Genomic DNA, 18,136 nt, shown 5'->3' with positions numbered 1-18,136 from the left:
AGCCAGGTGCTTCTCCTGGTCTCCCATGTGGGTGCAGGGCCCAAGGACTTGGGCCATCCTCCACTGCACTCCATGGCCACAGCAGAGAGCTGGACTGGAAGAGGAGCGACCAGGACAGAATCCAGTGCCCCGACCAGGACTAGAACTCGGTGGAGGATTAGCCTATTATGCCACGGCACCAGCCTGTAGTTCTCTTTCAATATAGTCCTGTAAGTTTTATTCAGAGCCTTTAGGCTAGCAAAAGCAATCAAAGGGATATAAATTGAGAAGGAAGAAATCAAACTATACTTATTTGCAGATGATATGATTCTATATATAGGTGACCCAAAGACTCTACTAAGAGACTATTGGAACTCATAGAAGTAGAAGAATATAAAATCAACATACAAAAAACAACAGCTTTTGTGTACACAGACAATGCCATGGCTGAGAAAGAACTTCTAAGATCAATCCTATTTATAATAGTTAAAAAAAATCAAATACCTTGGAATAAATTTAACCAACGATGTCTATGATGAGAATTATAGAACATTAAAAAGGAAACATAAGATAATAAAAATGAAAACATCTTCCATGTTCATGGGTTAGAAGAATCAGTATCAGCAAAATGTCCATACTTCCAAAAGCAATTTACAAATTCAGTGCAATACCAATCAAAATACCAAAGACATTCTTCTCAGATCTAGTAAAAACTATGCTGAAATTCATATGGAAACACAAGAGACCTCGAATAGCTAAACCAATCTTTGAGACAACAAAAACAAAGTTGGAGTGGGGATGTTAGAAAAATGGTGCAGTCTTATCTATGGTGTGATCTACACCCTGACACCATTCTAGGCTCTTGCCCCGGCGACACTGCTGGAAGCCAGGTAGCCCCATGGCCCACTGGTGTCAAGCTCCACCCCTATCCTAATGGGATCTGCTGCTCCTAATTCCCTGGCCGGCCCCTGGAAAAGTTTTAAAAGGACCAATTTCCTGATCTCTGCTCTGTCTCTCTCTTCTTCTCCCTCTTTTCACTCTCTGTCCCTCCCCTCCAATCTGTCGGGTTTCCCCCAATAAACTCTTTTCCTTAAAAAAAAGTTGCAGCATCACAATACCAGATCTCAAGACATACTACAGGGCAATCATAGTCCAAACAGCATGGTACTGGTACAGAAACAGATGAATAGACCAATGGAACAGAATAGAAACACCAGAAGTCGATCCAAACATCTACAGCCAACTTATATTTGGTTGCTCCAATTTCTGGAACCAGGACAATCTACAATCTACAATCAACAATTAGTGCTGGGATCCCAGTGGAAAGAACGGGCCATCAAAGAAGGAGATACCTTTTTCTGAAGGGAGGAGAGAACTTCCACTTTGACTACTGTTTTGTCTAAATAAGATTGGAGTTAGTGAATTCAAAAGGCTTCTTGGCAACTCATGACAAGAGTCTCGGGTGATTACTGACATCACAAATAAGAGTGTCAATTGTTAAATCAACAACGGGAGTGCACCGACACCCCAGGTAGGATCTCTGTCCTTAATGTGTTGTACTATGAGAATTAATGGTAAAACTACTACTCAAACAGTACTTTATACTTTCTGTATCTGTGTGGGTGCAAACTGTTGAAATCCTTATTTAGTACATATTAAGTTGATCTTCTGTATATAAAGTTAGTTCAAAATGAATCTTATTGACGTATGGGGTGGGAGAGGGAGCAGAAGATGGGATAGTTTGTGGGTGGGATGGTGGTTATGGGGGAAAAACTACTATAATCCAAAAATTGTTCTTTCGAAATTATTTTTATTAAATAAAGGTTTTCTAAAAAATAACCTTAGTATAAAATAAAACTGGGAAAAGATTAAAGAGGAGGAAGAGGGGTGGGAATGTGGGAAGGCGGGATGGTAGAAAATAAAATATTTGATAATAAACCAAAAGCTAACACAATCAACAAAAAACTATATTCCTCAAGTTATATTTTTGAAATACATGCAAACAAAAAAAATAAAACTATGGGACGCATGTAATCCTGTTATTATCTAACAATGTGAGTGTAGCTGGAATGTGCTTTTGAGCTTTGAGTATTTTTATTTAAAAGAGCAACACATTAATATTCAACAGTGACTAAATGCTAACAATCAGATACTTTTTATTATATACTACTTCATGCAAAAATTTTCCAAACAGACCAAACATTGTGATTAAGTTTCTCTACTTCAAAAATGAATAATACACTGGGTTGGCATCATGGCATAGTGCGTAACGCAGCTACCTGTAATGGTGCTGTCTCCTAAGAGTTGTTCTACTTCTGATCTAGTTCCCTGCTAATATGCCGAGGAAAGCAGCAGAAGATGGCCCAAATCCTTAGCCTTCTCCTACCCATGTGTAAAACCTGGAAAACCTGGAAGAAGCTCCTGGGTGTTGGCTTTGGATCAATTCAGTTCCAGCCACCTGTGGAGTGAACCAGTGGTTGAAAGATCTATCTGTCCTTGTCTCTCTCTAAACTCTACCTTTCATATAAATAAATGAATCTTTTAAAAAAGAACAGTGTTGTTAACATTATAAAATTTTGTCATCTAGGCCGGCGCAGTGGCTTAACAGGCTAATCCTCCACCTTGCAGCACCGGCACACCGGGTTCTAGTCCTGGTCGGGGCGCTGGATTCTATCCTGGTTGATCCTCTTTCAGGCCAGCTCTCTGCTATGGCCTGGGAAGGCAGTGGAGGATGGCCCTAGTGTTTGGGCCCTGAATCTGCACGGGAGACCAGGAGAAGCACCTGGCTTCTGGCTCCTGCCTTCGGATCAGTGAGATGCACCGGCTGCAGTGGCCATTGGAGGGTGAACCAATGGCAAAAAGGAAGACCTTTCTCTCTGTCTCTCTCTCTCACTATCCACTCTGCCTGTCAAAAAAAAAAAAAAAAAAAAAAGTCATCTAAGGAATATTACTTTTTCTCAAATTATTCCCTATTGTTGAAAATACCACATTGTGCACTTACTTATATACAACTGATGTTTATATATTTAAAAGATTGGTTGTAGAAAATACCACCATAATGTAGTATTTTCATGAGAAAAGATTTCCCATCAGCATTATATACCATAAAAAGAGCTTAAGCCTCAAAGTAAGACTTCTGCATGACATGAGATAGGTACAAACTGTCTATTGATGAAATTTTCTGAACTAAAATATTGAGTTATTTATTAGCCATCTTAATAAATCAGTTGCCTTTTTTACTAACTATAAATGGAATATATGATGTTACAAAGTCTTTTTTTCCCCCAAAATACTAATTTACTTGAAAGAGAGTGGAGAGAACAAGTGAGGTACTGGGGGAGGATATCCCATCTGTTAGTTCACTGTACAAATGAGGCCAATAGCTGGTGCTGGGCCAAGCTGAAGCCAGGCGTCAGAAACTCCATTAACGTCTTTCATATAGATGACAGGGTTACAAACAGATAGCTCATCATCTGCTGCTTTCCCAGTGCATCAGCAGGGAGCTATATGGGAAGTGGCGTGACATTCTGATAGAGGATGTTGGTATTACAGGTAAAGGTTTAACTGTGCCTGCCACAAAGCTTACCCTTGGTGTATATATTCTTTTTTTTTTTTTTTTTTTTTTTTTTTGACAGGCAGAGTGGACAGTGAGAGAGAGAGAGACAGAGAGAAAGGTCTTCCTTTGCCGTTGGTTCACCCTCTAATGGCCGCCGCGGTAGCGCGCTGCGGCCGGCGCACTGCGCTGTTCCGATGGCAGGAGCCAGGTGCTTCTCCTGGTCTCCCATGGGGTGCAGGGCCCAAGCACTTGGACCATCCTCCACTGCACTCCCTGGCCACAGCAGAGAGCTGGCCTGGAAGAGGGGCAACCGGGACAGGATCGGTGCCCCGACCGGGACTAGAACCCGGTATGCCGGCGCCGCAAGGCGGAGGATTAGCCTGTTGAGCCACGGCGCCGGCCGTATATATTCTTGATAAATCATTTTACATGCAAACTTATCTAACATATCCCAAGAATTTCCGAATTAATGGTAATTTGAAAGTAATGGATAGGAAACAATTACTCTGGAGCTACTACTCATCCTCTAAACTTACATCAAGATATTTCAATTACTTTTTTAATTATGATGTAACAGAAAACCTTAAAGCAGTAACTGTAGGTTTATGAAAAATGTGATTTTCTGGCTTAGGGTACCACAAAACAAATAATAATACATGAAGTAGAGTAAAAAAAAACAGAATAAAGGAGTCTGTGTTTGAATATAATTAACTGATTGATAGTACTCTGCTTTCCTGTAAGTACTAGTGAAAATTTTATTTATGCTGTTTAAAAAAAGACCAGTAAGAAGTATGTAAGAAAAACGTAATTAGTATTTACCTATGTGGGCAGCCTTGGCAAATCTTCTGATCAGCAAAGGAACCTCCTAATACTTTACTTAGTGTTGCAGGATGTCCTAATGCTTTTAAAGCTTCATCTAAACTATCCACCAAAGAATTGAAGAACTCTAAAGCATCATGTTGTTCACGAAGATTAACAGGTTCACCCCAAAGCCTGAGAGAAAGTGGAAGAAAACAAGCAATACAGCTTTAGAGTATACTTATGTAGTACAGAATCAAAAATGATAGCAACATACACTGAGATTTTCTTCCTAAGATGAAATGTGAAATGGACACTATGTATGGAGTTGCAATGAAAACACAAGTGAAGTCCATGATTCTGCAGTGTAGAAACTACTGTAAAATTACTGGTGTGACATAGTACCTTTAGGCATTTTCAATGGGTAAAATTTTGTCATATACAGGAGTGGAAATTCATGCTTATATGGATAACTAATTACTATCTTCACACAGTAATTTTACTTAAATTTTGGATGATATACTAAAAGGACCATATCCCTTTATTTCATTCAAATGATTGTTCAGAGAAGAAAAAGTTTTGCTTTCTTCAGGATTAAATGTGTTTTAAGTAATCTGAACAATTACTAAAATCTAAATGAATCAGTCATAAGAAAACAATACCAACTGTGTTTGCAAAGTAAGTAATGTTGCTAAAACACAGGCTACCATAAAGCTGAGTCTTCATATAATAATGTACATCAGAGGACAAATTAATGCTTTTTATTTTAGCAATAATAATGGCATCATTTTGAAGGTGCCACAGAGAGGCATCTATGGTTTTTTGTGGTTAACTTTCAATATCTAAAGACTTTGGTACTGAGATTGGTGCTGTGGCATAGTGGGAATCCTGCCGCCTGCAGTGCTGGCATGTCATGTAGGAACCAGTTTGAAGGACAGTCCAAGTCCTCGGGCCCCGTATCCACATGGGAGACCTAGAAGTGGCCTGGCCCAGCCCTGGCCATAGTAGCCATTTGGGGAGTGAATCAGTGGAAGGAAGAATGCTCTGTCCTTCCTTCTCTCTGTAACTGTGCCTTTCAAGTGAATAAAATGAATTATAGAAAACTAAAAATAAAATATTTGATATTAAACCAAAAGCTACCATAATCAAGATACCAAATCATCCATTAAAACTCCCCAATATTTAGTAATGCTAATATTTGTCTCCCTTCCACTATTATAAATTTCTGCCAATCACTTATTATTCTCTATCAGTTTCTGGTAACATTTCTAGAATGTCACACAGAGGAAACTAGACAGATATAGGTTTTTTTAACCTCTTTGTTTTTTGCTGTGGTAAAATATACAAAAGATTAACACTATTTCACTTTCCCCCTTTTTTTCAGAGATTCAGTAAGGAAAGATACAAATGGTAAGAATAAAACACAAGTGCAACTTAAAAGGCAGAGGAATGCAGAACAGGATTCCTTATAAAATAATCAAGAGACCAATGAATTTCTACTCAATACATATCAATAGTATAATATCACAAATACAGGAGGAAAATTCTGTGCAATTGTGAAAGGGTAAAAACAATATCATATTGGGTTTCATAGAAATTTATGTGGAAATACATAGTGCTTAAGTCACAGCTAGAATATTTACTAAAGTTTAAAGAGGTCATCAATCCACTGGAATGTGCCTATTCATCTTTTGAAAAAATATATTTTATTGTGGTAAATACAGGTAACATAAAATTTAACATTCTAAATTATCTTTATGTGTAAAATTCAGTACTATTTAAGTGCATTCATTTTGGGATACATCCATTACCAAGATCTAAAGAAATATTTTTCATTTACAAACTCATTTGAAACAACAAATTCCACAAACCTCCCACTCACAAGCCCCTTTAAATTATCACTGTAGTTTCTGTCTCTTGATGATGCATGTAGGTGAAACAAGGGAATCACTATTTCACTTAGCAAAAGGTCTTTAAGATTCATTTGTAACATACTACAGAATTTCCTTCAATACTGAACAATATTTCATGGTTTACCCAGTTCTCTGTTGATGGACATCTGGGCTCTTTGCATTTTAGCTAAGCTGAATGTTCACTCTGAACTTGGTGTGCTATCTTTGACGTTGCTTTCAATTCTTTTGGGTCTATACGCAGAAGTGGAACATCTATCTTTAAATTTTTTACAAACTGCTATTATTGTGGGGTGAACTGGAGGAAGCTCATGGCTCCTGGGAGTGAACCAGATGAAACCTCTCTCTGAATCTCCTCCTGATTTTCTTACAAATGAATCTTCTAAAAAAATTATTTAGAAGGCAGAGTGACAGAGGGAAGAAAAGAGAGAGAATGCCTGAATTTACTGGCTCATTCTCCAGATGTCCACAATGGCAAGATTGAAGGCAGAAGCCTAGAATTTCACCGAGGTCTCTCACATGAGTGACAGGGGCAGAAGTACTACGGCCAACCTCGCTGCCTTCCCAGGTGCATTAGTAGAAAGCTAAATTCAAATTCAGGACCTGAAATGGCATTACTACCTTTGGTTTAAGCCCCTAGAGCAACCCTTTGTAGTATACTTTCATTCTGATAAGGATGTGGAGGTTCTTTACATGGGCTTATGGCCATTTGTATATCTTTTTACTGAAACCTATTGAACTCTTTGGCTCACTTTTGAATCATAGATTCTTTCTCTTGTTGAATTATAACAATTATGAATTTATTTATCCCTTACCAGATATAATTTGCAAGCAGGTCTTTTGATATGTGAAATTTTGATGAAGTGCAATTTTTATATTTGTTCGTGGCCTTGCCGTCACAGTAATACTCAGGACCATAAGCCTTTTGCTGTTTTTCATCATTTTAGAGTTCTGTCTTACATTTAGATCTCTGATCAATTTGAGTTATATTTTGTTCTCAGTGTTAGCTAAGTTTCAACTTCATCTTTTTTTGCAAGCAAAGATTGTTTTTCTAATGCCATTAGTTCCAAATACTGTGCTTTCCTTATTGAATGGTCTTGGTCTCCTTGTTAGAAACTGTTTGACCTGTCTTGTGAGATTGTTTTGGGGACTTCTATTCCATTGGCCTATTATGTGTCCCATTTGCCAGGAGTTTTTAAAAATGACTTTTAGGAGAGGGTGCTGTGATGTAGTGGGTAAAGCTGCTGTCTGCAGAGCTGACATCCCACATGGGCAATGGTTCAAGTCCCAGCTGCTCTACTTCTGATCTAGGTCCCTGCTAATGTACCTGGGAAGCAGCAAAACTGATGGCCCAAGTACTTGGGCCCCTGAGCTCATGTAGGAGACCTGGAAAAGCTCCTGGCTTCAGATCAGCCCATTTCCAGCCACTGCAGCCACTGGGGAGTGAACCAGTGGAAGGAAGAGATCTTTCTGTCTCTATATAACTTATAACTCTGTGTTTCAAATACATGTTTTTTTTTTTTTTAAATCAGTTAAACTTATCTTGCATTTATCAAAGTCTACTGAACATTTTTAAGAGTGTCTCCTTAACCCATCCTGTTTCTTTCTGATAGCATTAAAGTAGAAAACAAGAATGTAAACAGCCTGAACATCAGCATCTTCCAAGGATTTCAGATCAACTACTCTATGAAAGTATATAGTAGTTTTTTTTTTTTTTTTAAAGATTTACTTGTTTTTTATTTGAAAGGCAGAGTTACATGGAGAGAGAAGGAGAGGCAGAGAGAGATAGAGACCTTCCATCCACTGGTTGACTCCTCAGATGGCTGCAACTGCCAGAGCTGTGCTGATCCAAAGCCAGGAACCAAGAGCCTCTTCTGGATCTCCCATGCCGGTGCAGAGGCCCAAGGACTTGGGCCATCTTCTTTCTTTCCCAGGCCATAGCACAGAGCTGCATCAAAAGTGGAGCAGTTGGGTCTTGAACCGGCCCATGTGGGATGCCAGAACTAGAGGCAATGGCTTTACCCACTATACCACAGCACTGGCACCAAGAATATGGTGGTTTTTCAGTTTTGGCATATCCAGTGATGGAAAACCTATCAGGCCGTCTCTCCACAACAGACTTTGCAGATTAGTTAGCTTTGGTGTGGAGCTATGCTGGCTTACCCATGACAGCCTGGAGGTTAGTTTTTATAGTGGTGACACAGCATTGGGAATTATAAGTTATATACTTCAAGAAATGAGTTTTGTGTCCTGTAGGACTACCCAGTGACTGGCATTTGTGACAACTTATATATTCCTTGGTATATCTTAAGTAAGATATTTTCTGTTTGTTTCTGTAACCACAAGTACCCAGTTCGGTCAATAAAAATGCAAGATGTTTGGTCTGATGATCCAGTAGTTTACAGATACTGGTAAAGTTCACAAAAGTTGTTTTCTGGGTTCCTACTTGACAATCTATGGAGGTTTCATGATAAATTTCCTTTTCTCTCCAAAAACCATATCTGGATTCTTTTCCCTCATAGAGTTGAACTCCTGATTCTGCAGTTCCTGATTTCTGAGCCACATAAGGTGCAACTGGTTACTGAAGGAGACTCTATTCTTCTTACTGTCTTCATCTTCTAAAACTTTTGTCTTTCTCTAGTATTTCATTTTTTTTAAAAAATTGCCAAGCATACCGTAAGGTAATTGGCTGGTTCAATTTAATTTGGAAGATCACTTTCAATTTTAAGGTCCTTTATATCCTTTACAGTTTAATCATATGCAAAATCATTTTTCCCTTCTTTTCCTTTTGATTAAAGAAGTTCAAATCTTCTAGATTGCCAGAAGCATCTTTTTTTTTTTTGTCTACTGTCCTCTTCGTCAGCTTCCACATGTTTGTCCTTAGTTGAATCTGGTTTTACTTGATTTCCAAGGGGAATCTCTTCAATCTGGGCTTTGTCTTCCTTATCTAGTATAAAAATCATCTTCTTGTTCATGGTAGGATCATATGTCAGATCATCCCTGGTTGAGGCTGCAGTTTAAGTGAGTTTGGCATGCATAGAAAGTTGTATTGTGGCAATATGGTGCTGCATATTAAGGCACTGCCTGTGATACCAAAATCCCAAAGGGGCACTGATTCATGTTACAGTTGCTCCACTTCTGATCCAGCAAAAGTCTTTAGTCTTTCAACAGTGAGGATTATGTATGCTCTGGGCATTTTTCTCCTAGAGAGGCATGTGCGTTCCTCACAGTCCTGAATAACCAATGCCTGGGGTTACTGAGTTTTTCTAGCTTTCATGATGGAAACATTTTCCACACTCCTGGAGCGTACTGTTCTCTGTTCTCTCTATTCCTTTCATGTACTTCTTTCCTCCCATACAGTGATGAGTTTTTCCCTGACTACTGAAGAGGAGTGTAAAGTGATCTATGTTACTGAGGTCATTATCTTTAGACTTTCTTACAGGGCAGAACTCAGAAATGTATGTGTGTGTATGTATATATGTATTTGCACATAGATAGATCTATCAGCTTCTATTACTATATGCATTTTTAAAGCATACATACAATAAATGCATGTATACACACACACACAAACACACACCAGTTTTATAAGGTTCCTTGAAACAATATACCTTTCCTTACCTGTCTCTCTTCTTCCAAAACTTATCAAGTTAGCTATGATCTGTTTACCTCTCGTAAATATCTAACATTCTTTCAGAAAATATAACCACATAACCAGTTTATACAGTTCTTTTTTTTCTTCTTACGTACAGTGAAAATACTGTTTCCAAAAATGACTTCGGTTACTTCTTTTATTAGTGAATCCAGGTGTGTTTTTCCATGTTTTGATTTAAAAATTTTCCAAAAAGAATGATAACTATAGAATCATGTGAGTTTCTTTTTCTTTTTTTTTTTTAAAATTTCACAGATAGTGAGAGAGAGAGAGAGAGGGGAGAAAGAGAGACAGAGAAAAGTCTTCCTTCTGTTGGTTCGTCCCCCAAATGGTAGCTACAGTGGAAGCTTTGCCAACCTGAAGGCAGCAGCCAGGTGCTTCTGCCTGGTCTCCCATGCGGGTACAGGCGTCCAAGCACTTGGGCCATTCTCCACTGCCTTCATGGGTCATAGCAGAGAGCTGGACTGGAAGAGGAGCAACCGTGACTAGAACCTGGTGCCCATGTAGGATGCTGGTGCTACAGGCAGAGGATTAACCACGTAAGCCACAGCTCCAGACACTCATATGAAGTTTTAAGGAACAATAACAAACTGGGCTGGTACTGTGGCATATCAGGTAGAATTGCCAAGTGCAGTAATGGCATCTCATATGGGCACTGACTGGAGACCCAGCTGCTCCACTATCCAATCCAGCTCCCTGATAATGTGCCTGGGAAAGTAGCAGAAGATAATCCAAATACTTGAGTCCCTGAACTCATGTAGAAGACCGGGAAGAAGTTTCTGGCTTCTCGTTTTTGACTAGCCCATCAGTGGCTGTTATTGGTCATTTGGGTCATATGGGAAGTAAACCTTTAATGAACAGGGATGGAAGACTTCTTTCTCTCTCTGTAACTCTGTCTTTCAAATAAAGTTTATATACATTAAAAAAAATCATAGAGAAATACTACATGTAAATCTTCTACTCATTTATGTGAATCACAGCATCTAGCAGAAAACTAGGCAGGTACTGTAACATACACCTAGAACAGAGTGGTACAAACTCAAATGATTCTCAGATTTCTCAAGTTTCACTTGTGCTTAAATCAGTATATTTAGTTGCATGAAGTTTCACTATCTTTGGACTCCTGCATGATAGTCAAGATATAAGCACAGTTACAACACCAGAAGGACCTCTGAATCTGTGTTTTTATAAATACCCTATTACCTTCTACTCTATTCACCCCTAATTTGTCAATCCCTTTCTCTTCTGGAAATAAATGAGCACAACAGCACAACATATCAAAACTTATGGGACACAGCAAAAGCAGTGTTAAGAGGAAAATTTATAGAAATAGGTGCCTACGTTGGGAATTGGAAAGGCACCAAATAAATGAGCTTTCAACGCAACTCAAGGATCTAGAAAAACTGCAGCAAACCAAACCCAAATCTAGTAGGAGAAGAGAAATAACTAAAATCAGAGAAGAAATCAACAGCTTTGAATAAAAAAAAATTATAAAAAATCAACCAAGTAAAGAGCTAGTTTTTTGAAAAAATAAATAAAATTGACACACCATTAGCTCAACTAACTGAAAAAAAGAAAAGACCCAAATCAATAGGATCAGAGATGAAAAAGGAAATGTAACAACAGACACCACAGAAATAAAAAGAATCATCAGAAATTACTACAAGGACTTGTATGCCAGCAAACAGGGAAATCTATCAGAAATGGATAGATTCCTGGACACATGCAACTACCTAAATTGAACCAGGAAGACATAGAAAACCTAAACAGACCCATAACTGAGACAGAAATTTAAACAGTCATAAAGGCCCTCTCAGTAAAGAAAAGTCCAGGGCCAGATGGATTCACTGCTAAATTCTACCAGACATTTAGAGAAGAACTAACTCCAATTCTTCTCAAACTATTCAGAATAATCAAAAAAGAAGGAATCCTCCCAAAATTTTTCTATGAAGCCAGCATCACCTTAATTCCTAAGCCAGAAAAAGATGCAGCATTCAAAGAGAATTACAGACCAATATCCCTGATGAACATAGATGCAAAAATACTCAATAAAATTCTGGCCAATAGAATGCAATATCACATCAGAAAGATCATCCACCCAGACCAAGTGGGATTTATCCCTGGTATGCAGGGATGGTTCAATGTTCACAAATCAAACAATGTGATACACCACATTAACAGACTGAAGAAGAAAAAGCATATGATTCTCTCAATAGACGCAGAGAAAGCATTTGATAAAACACAACACTCTTTCATGATGAAAATGCTAAGCAAATTGGGTATAGAAGGAACAATCCTCAATATAATCAAAGCAATTTATGAAAAACCCACAGCCAGCATCCTATTAGTGGGAAAAAGTTGGAGCATTTCAAATGAGATCTGGTACCAGACAGGGATGCCCACTCTCACCACTGCTATTCAATATAGTTATGGAAGTCTTAGCCAGAGCCATCAGGCAAGAAAAAGAAATTAAAGGGATACAAATTGGGAAGGAATGACTCAAACTATCCCTCTTTGCAGATGATATGATTCTGTATTTAGAGGATCCAAAGAAATCTACTAAGGGACTATTGGAACTCATAGAAGAGTTTGTCAAAGTAGTAGGATATAAAATGAATGCACAAAAATCAACAGCCTTTGTATACATAGGCAATGCCATGGCTGAGAAAAAACTTCTAAGATCAATCCCATTCACAATAGCTACAAAAACAATTAAATACCTTGGAATAAACTTAACCAAGGACGTTAAAGATCTGTATGATGATAATTACAAAATCTTAAAGAAAGAAATAGATGAAGATACCAAAAAATGAAGAAATCTTCCATGCTCATGGATTGGAAGAATCAACATCATCAAAATGTCTTCTCAGATCTGGAAAAAATGATGCTGAAATTCATATGGAGACACAGAAGACCTCGAATAGCCAAAGCAATCTTGTACAACAAAAACAAAGCCGGAGGCATCACAATACCAGATCTCAGGACATACACTATAGGGCAGTTGTAATCAAAACAGGATGGTATTGGTACAGAAACAGATGGATAGACCAATGGAACAGAATAGAAACACCAGAAATCAATCCAAACATCCACCGCCAAATTATTAGAGAACATTGGAGAAACCCTGCAAGATACTGGCACCGGCAAAGACTTCTTGGAAAAGACACTGGAAGCACAGGCAGTTAAAACAAAATTAACATTTGGGATTGCATCAAATTGAGAAGTTTCTGTACTACAAAAGAAATGGTCAGGAAAGTGAAGAAGCAACTGACAGAATGGGAAAAATTATTTGCAAACTATGCAACAGATAAAGGGTTGATAACCAGAATCTATAAAGAGATCAAGAAACTCCACAACATCAAAACAAACAACACACTGAAGAGATGGGCCAAGGACCTCAACAGACATTTTTCGAAAGAAGAAATCCAAATGGCCAACAGACACATGAAAAGTGTTCAGGATCACTAGCCATCAGGGAAATGCAAATCAAAACCACAATGAGGTTTCACCTCACCCCGGTTAGAATGGCTCACATTCACAAATCTACCAACGACAGATGCTGGCGAAGATGTGGGGAAAAAGGGACACTAACCCAGTGTTGGTGGGAATGCAAACGGGTTAAACCACTATGGAAATCTGTCTGGAGATTCCTCAGAAACTTGAACATAACCCTACCGTACAACCCAGCCATCCCACTCCCTGGAATTTACCCGAAGGAAATTAAATTGGCAAACAAAATGCAGTCTGCACCTTAGTGTTTATTGCAGCTCAATTCACAATAGCTAAGACCTGGAACCAACCCAAATGCCCATCAACAGTAGACTGGATAAAGAAGTTATGGGACATATACTGTATAAAATACTATACAGCAGTAAAAAGGAATGAAACCCGGTCATTAGCAACAAAATGGTGGAATGTGGAAAATATCATGCTGAGTGAATTAAGCCAGTTCCAAAGGGACAAATATCATATTTTCTTCCTGATCAGTGACAACTTACCGAGCACCAAAAAGGAAACCTGTTGAAGTGAGATGAACGCTATTAGAAATGGTGACTTGATCAGCCCTTGTCCTGACTGTTGATGAACAACTTAATACGTTATCCCTCTTAGTATTTTTTTGTTTATTCTACTTAATACTATTGGTTGAATTCTATAATTAATACACAGTTATTCTTAAGTGTTGAAACTTAAATGAAAAGTGATCCCTGTTAAATATAAGAATGGGAATAAGAGAGGGAAGAGATGTACAATTTGGGACATGCTCAAGCTGACTTGCCCCAAATGGTAGAGTTAGAAACATACCAGGGGATTCCAATTCAATCCCATCAAGGTGGCATGTACCAATGCCATCCCAGTAGTCCAAGTCATCAATTTCTGTTCACCATTGATCATAATGATAGGACTAAGAGTCAAAGGGATCACATAAACAAGACTAGTCTCTGAAAATACTAACCGATAAAATAAAAAAGGGAGAGAATGATCCAACATGGGAAGCGAGATACACAGCAGACTCATAGAATGGCTGATGTCCCAAACAACACTCTGGCTTCAGAATCAGCCCTTAATCAGCATTCTGATCCGGCTGAAAAGCCCATGAGAGTATTTCAGGCATGGAAAGCCAAGACACTCTGGCAACAAAACAAAAAACAAAACAAAAAAACCTTAATGAAAGATCTCCGCGAGTGAGATCCCAGTGAAAAGAACAGGTCATCAAAGAAGGAAGAACCTTTCTCTGAAGGGAGGAGAGAACTTCCACTTTGACTATGACCTTGTCTAAATAAGATCGAAGTCAGCGAACCCTAAAGGCTTCCATAGCCTTGGCAACTCATGACAATAGCCTAGGGTGATTACTGATGCTATAAAGAAGAGTGTCAATTTGTTAATTCAACAACAGGAGTCAATGTGCACTTACTCCTCATATAGGATCTCTGTCCTTAATGTGCTGCACATTGTGATTTAATGCTATAACTAGTACTCAAACAGTATTTTTCACTTAGTGTTTCTATGTGGGTGCTAACTGTTGGAATCTTTACTTAATATATACTAAACTGATCTTCTGTATATAAAGAGAATTGAAAATGAATCTTGATGTGAATGGAAGGGAGAGTGAGCAGGAAAGGAGGGTTCCTGGTGGGAGGGAAGTTATGGGGGATGGGGGGAGAAAGCCATTGTAATCCATAAGCTGTATTTTGATAATTTATATTCCTTAAATAAAAGTTAAAAAAAAAAACCACAAAGTTTTACCCATATACTTATATACTACGAAAATACAACTATTACATATTAAATACCTGTTTTCTTCCTAAAAATAGTACTGTAATTAATAATTACATATTATCTATCATAATACATGCAAGCAAATAAACACAAATACTAGAGTGAAAGATTTTAATGTAGAGGGGGGCGGAGCCAAGATGGCGGATAGTGAGGACGTGTGCCTTAGTTTGGGAAAATAAACTTTCATAAAAGTGGAATTACTGTAGCCTCAGGAAAAGACTCAAGAAAAAAACTGCAGAGGAAACGCTTCCGGATCTTGTGGATGAGAAACAGAGGACTTACAGGGAACCCACCGCGTGGAAAACCAACCGAGACGAGCCGAGCGGCAGCGGCGGGAGAAGAGCCAGAGCCACAGAATCTCGCCAGCGCGGGAACCCAGGAGGGTAAGACAAAGACCTGAGAAGTCCTAGACATTGGGGGGAGGGGAAACAGAGGCCTCTCCCTTCACTCACCAAGCAAAACAAAGAGCACCGCGATTTTACATATGTAAAGCTCAGCCAAACTCAGTATCTTTAGTGAAACTGGAGAACACATTGAGGGCTGCATAAACCCTGTGTATGGTCCCAGGGGTAGATCAAATGAATACTCACAGAGGCCAGATTTCAACTACCCTCAACTCCACTCCCAACTGAGTCAAAAAAAAAAAAAAAAAAAAAAAGAGAGAGAGAGAGAGCGAGCCAGCAAGGAGCAAGTAATCTGGGAGATTCACTCTTTACACAGCCTTAAACCTCAAGAAACAAGCATAGCTCTCTGGCCACACCCATCACAGCCCCTAAGGCTCCAACAAAACAGACAGCTCACTTAGAGGCATAGTATAACGAGAGAAAAAAACAAAAACAAAAACACCACAAATTATCTCTAACATGCCAAGCAAGAAACATAGAAGCGGAGGTACCAAGAACAAGGAAGGCACTATGACGCCCCCAAGTGAACAAGACACGCCAATGCAAGATTATGAAGATGAAGAAATAGAGGAAATGCAAGAAGCAGATTTCAAAAAATTGATAAGAATATTAAGAAGTTCTCAAAAACAAATTCTTGAACTACAGAAATCCTTAATGGACAAGATAGAAAATCTCTCCCGTGAAAATGAAATATTAAGGAGGAATCAAAATGAAATGAAAAAACTAGTGAAACAGGAAATTGCGATAGTGACAAAAAACCACAATGAAATGAAGAACTCAATAGATCAAATGACAAACACATTAGAGAGCCTTAAAAACAGAATGGGTGAAGCAGAAGAGAGAATATCGGAATTAGAAGACAGAGAACAGGAAAGGAAACAGTCAAATCAAAGAAAAGAAGAAGAAATCAGAAATCTAAAAAATACTGTCAGGAATCTACAGGATACTATTAAAAAACCCAACATTCGGGTTCTAGGAGTTCCTGAAGGCATGGAAAGGGAGAAAGGATTAGAAGGCCTTTTTAGTGAGATACTAGCAGAAAATTTCCCAAGTTTGGAGAAGGACAGAGACATCCTAGTACAGGAAGCTCAGAGAACCCCTAATAAACATGATCAAAAGAGATCCTCACCACGACACGTCGTAATCAAACTCACCACAGTGAAACACAAAGAAAAGATCCTAAAATGTGCAAGAGAGAAACGCCAGATTACTCTCAGAGGATCTCCAATTAGACTTACAGCTGATTTCTCATCAGAAACCCTACAAGCCAGGAGAGAATGGCGAGATATAGCCCAGGTACTAACAGAGAAAAACTGCCAGCCCAGAATATTATATCCTGCAAAGCTCTCATTTGTGAATGAAGGTGAAATTAAGACCTTTCACAGCAAACAGAACTTGAAAGAATTTGTCACCACTCGTCCAGCCCTGCAAAAGATGCTTAATGATGTGTTACATACAGAAACACAGAAACACGGTCACCAATAGGAAAGAAGGTAAAGGAAGGAAACCTCACAGCAAAAGATCACAGGAATCTCAAACCAGATATTAGAAAATATCTTTGGCAAATGGCAGGGCAAAGTTATTCCTTCTCAATAGTCACATTGAATGTTAATGGCTTGAACTGTCCAGTTAAAAGACACCGATTGGCTGATTGGGTTAAGGAAGAAAACCCATCCTTTTGCTGCTTACAAGAAACCCATCTATCCAACAATGATCCATACAAGCTGAGAGTGAAAGGCTGGAAAAAGATATACCACGCCAACAGAAATGAAAAGAGAGTGGGCGTAGCCATCTTAATATCGGACAACATAAGCTTTCCCACAAAAACTGTTAGGAGAGACAAAGAGGGGCACTATATAATGATTAAGGGATCCATTCAACAGGAAGATATAACGATTATCAACGTATATGCACCTAATTACAGGGCACCAGCTTATTTAAAAGACTTGTTAAGGGACTTAAAGGGAGACTTAGACCCCAATACAATAGTACTGGGGGACTTCAATACTCCACTCTCAGAGATAGACAGATCAACAGGACAGAAGATCAACAAGGAGACAGTAGATTTAAATGACACTATAGCCCAAATGGATCTAACAGATATCTACAGAACATTTCATCCTACATCTAAGGACTTTACATTCTTCTCAGCAGTACATAGAAGCTTCTCTAGGATTGACCACATACTAGGCCATAAAGCAAGTCTCAGCAAATTCAAAAGAATTAGAATCATACCATGCAGCTTCTCAGACCACAAAGGAATGAAATTGGAAATTGGCAACTCAGGAATCCCTAGAGCACGTGCAAACACATGGAGATTGAACAACATGCTCCTGAATGAACAATGGGTCATAGAAGAAATTAAAAGAGAAATCAAAAATTTTCTGGAAGTAAATGAGGATAACAGCACAACACACCAAAACCTATGGGATACAACAAAAGCAGTGTTAAGAGGAAAGTTTATATCAATAGGTGCCTACATCAAGAAATTGGAAAGGCACCAAATAGATGAGCTTTCAAGTCATCTCAAGGATCTAGAAAATCTGCAGCAAACCAAACC

General features: G+C 38.7%; 1 protein-coding gene across 1 annotated transcript in view; it reads right to left on the bottom strand.

Moving 5' to 3' along the window:
• Positions 1 to 18,136, bottom strand: part of LOC133754013 (probable ubiquitin carboxyl-terminal hydrolase FAF-X) — a gene marked incomplete at its 5' end in the record, with an annotated part of 187,857 nt that overhangs the window by 23,928 nt on the left and 145,793 nt on the right. Inside the window, one exon of the mRNA XM_062184644.1 lies at positions 4,355 to 4,528. Coding sequence (XP_062040628.1) covers positions 4,355 to 4,528 — 174 coding nt within the window. The remainder of the gene's footprint in view (positions 1 to 4,354; positions 4,529 to 18,136) is intronic.

Source organism: Lepus europaeus, chromosome Y (assembly GCF_033115175.1).
Source record: "Lepus europaeus isolate LE1 chromosome Y, mLepTim1.pri, whole genome shotgun sequence".
Classification (NCBI taxonomy): domain Eukaryota; kingdom Metazoa; phylum Chordata; class Mammalia; order Lagomorpha; family Leporidae; genus Lepus; species Lepus europaeus.
The sequence above is the reverse complement of the archived record's forward strand: the minus strand, read 5'-3'. Positions and strand labels throughout refer to the sequence as shown.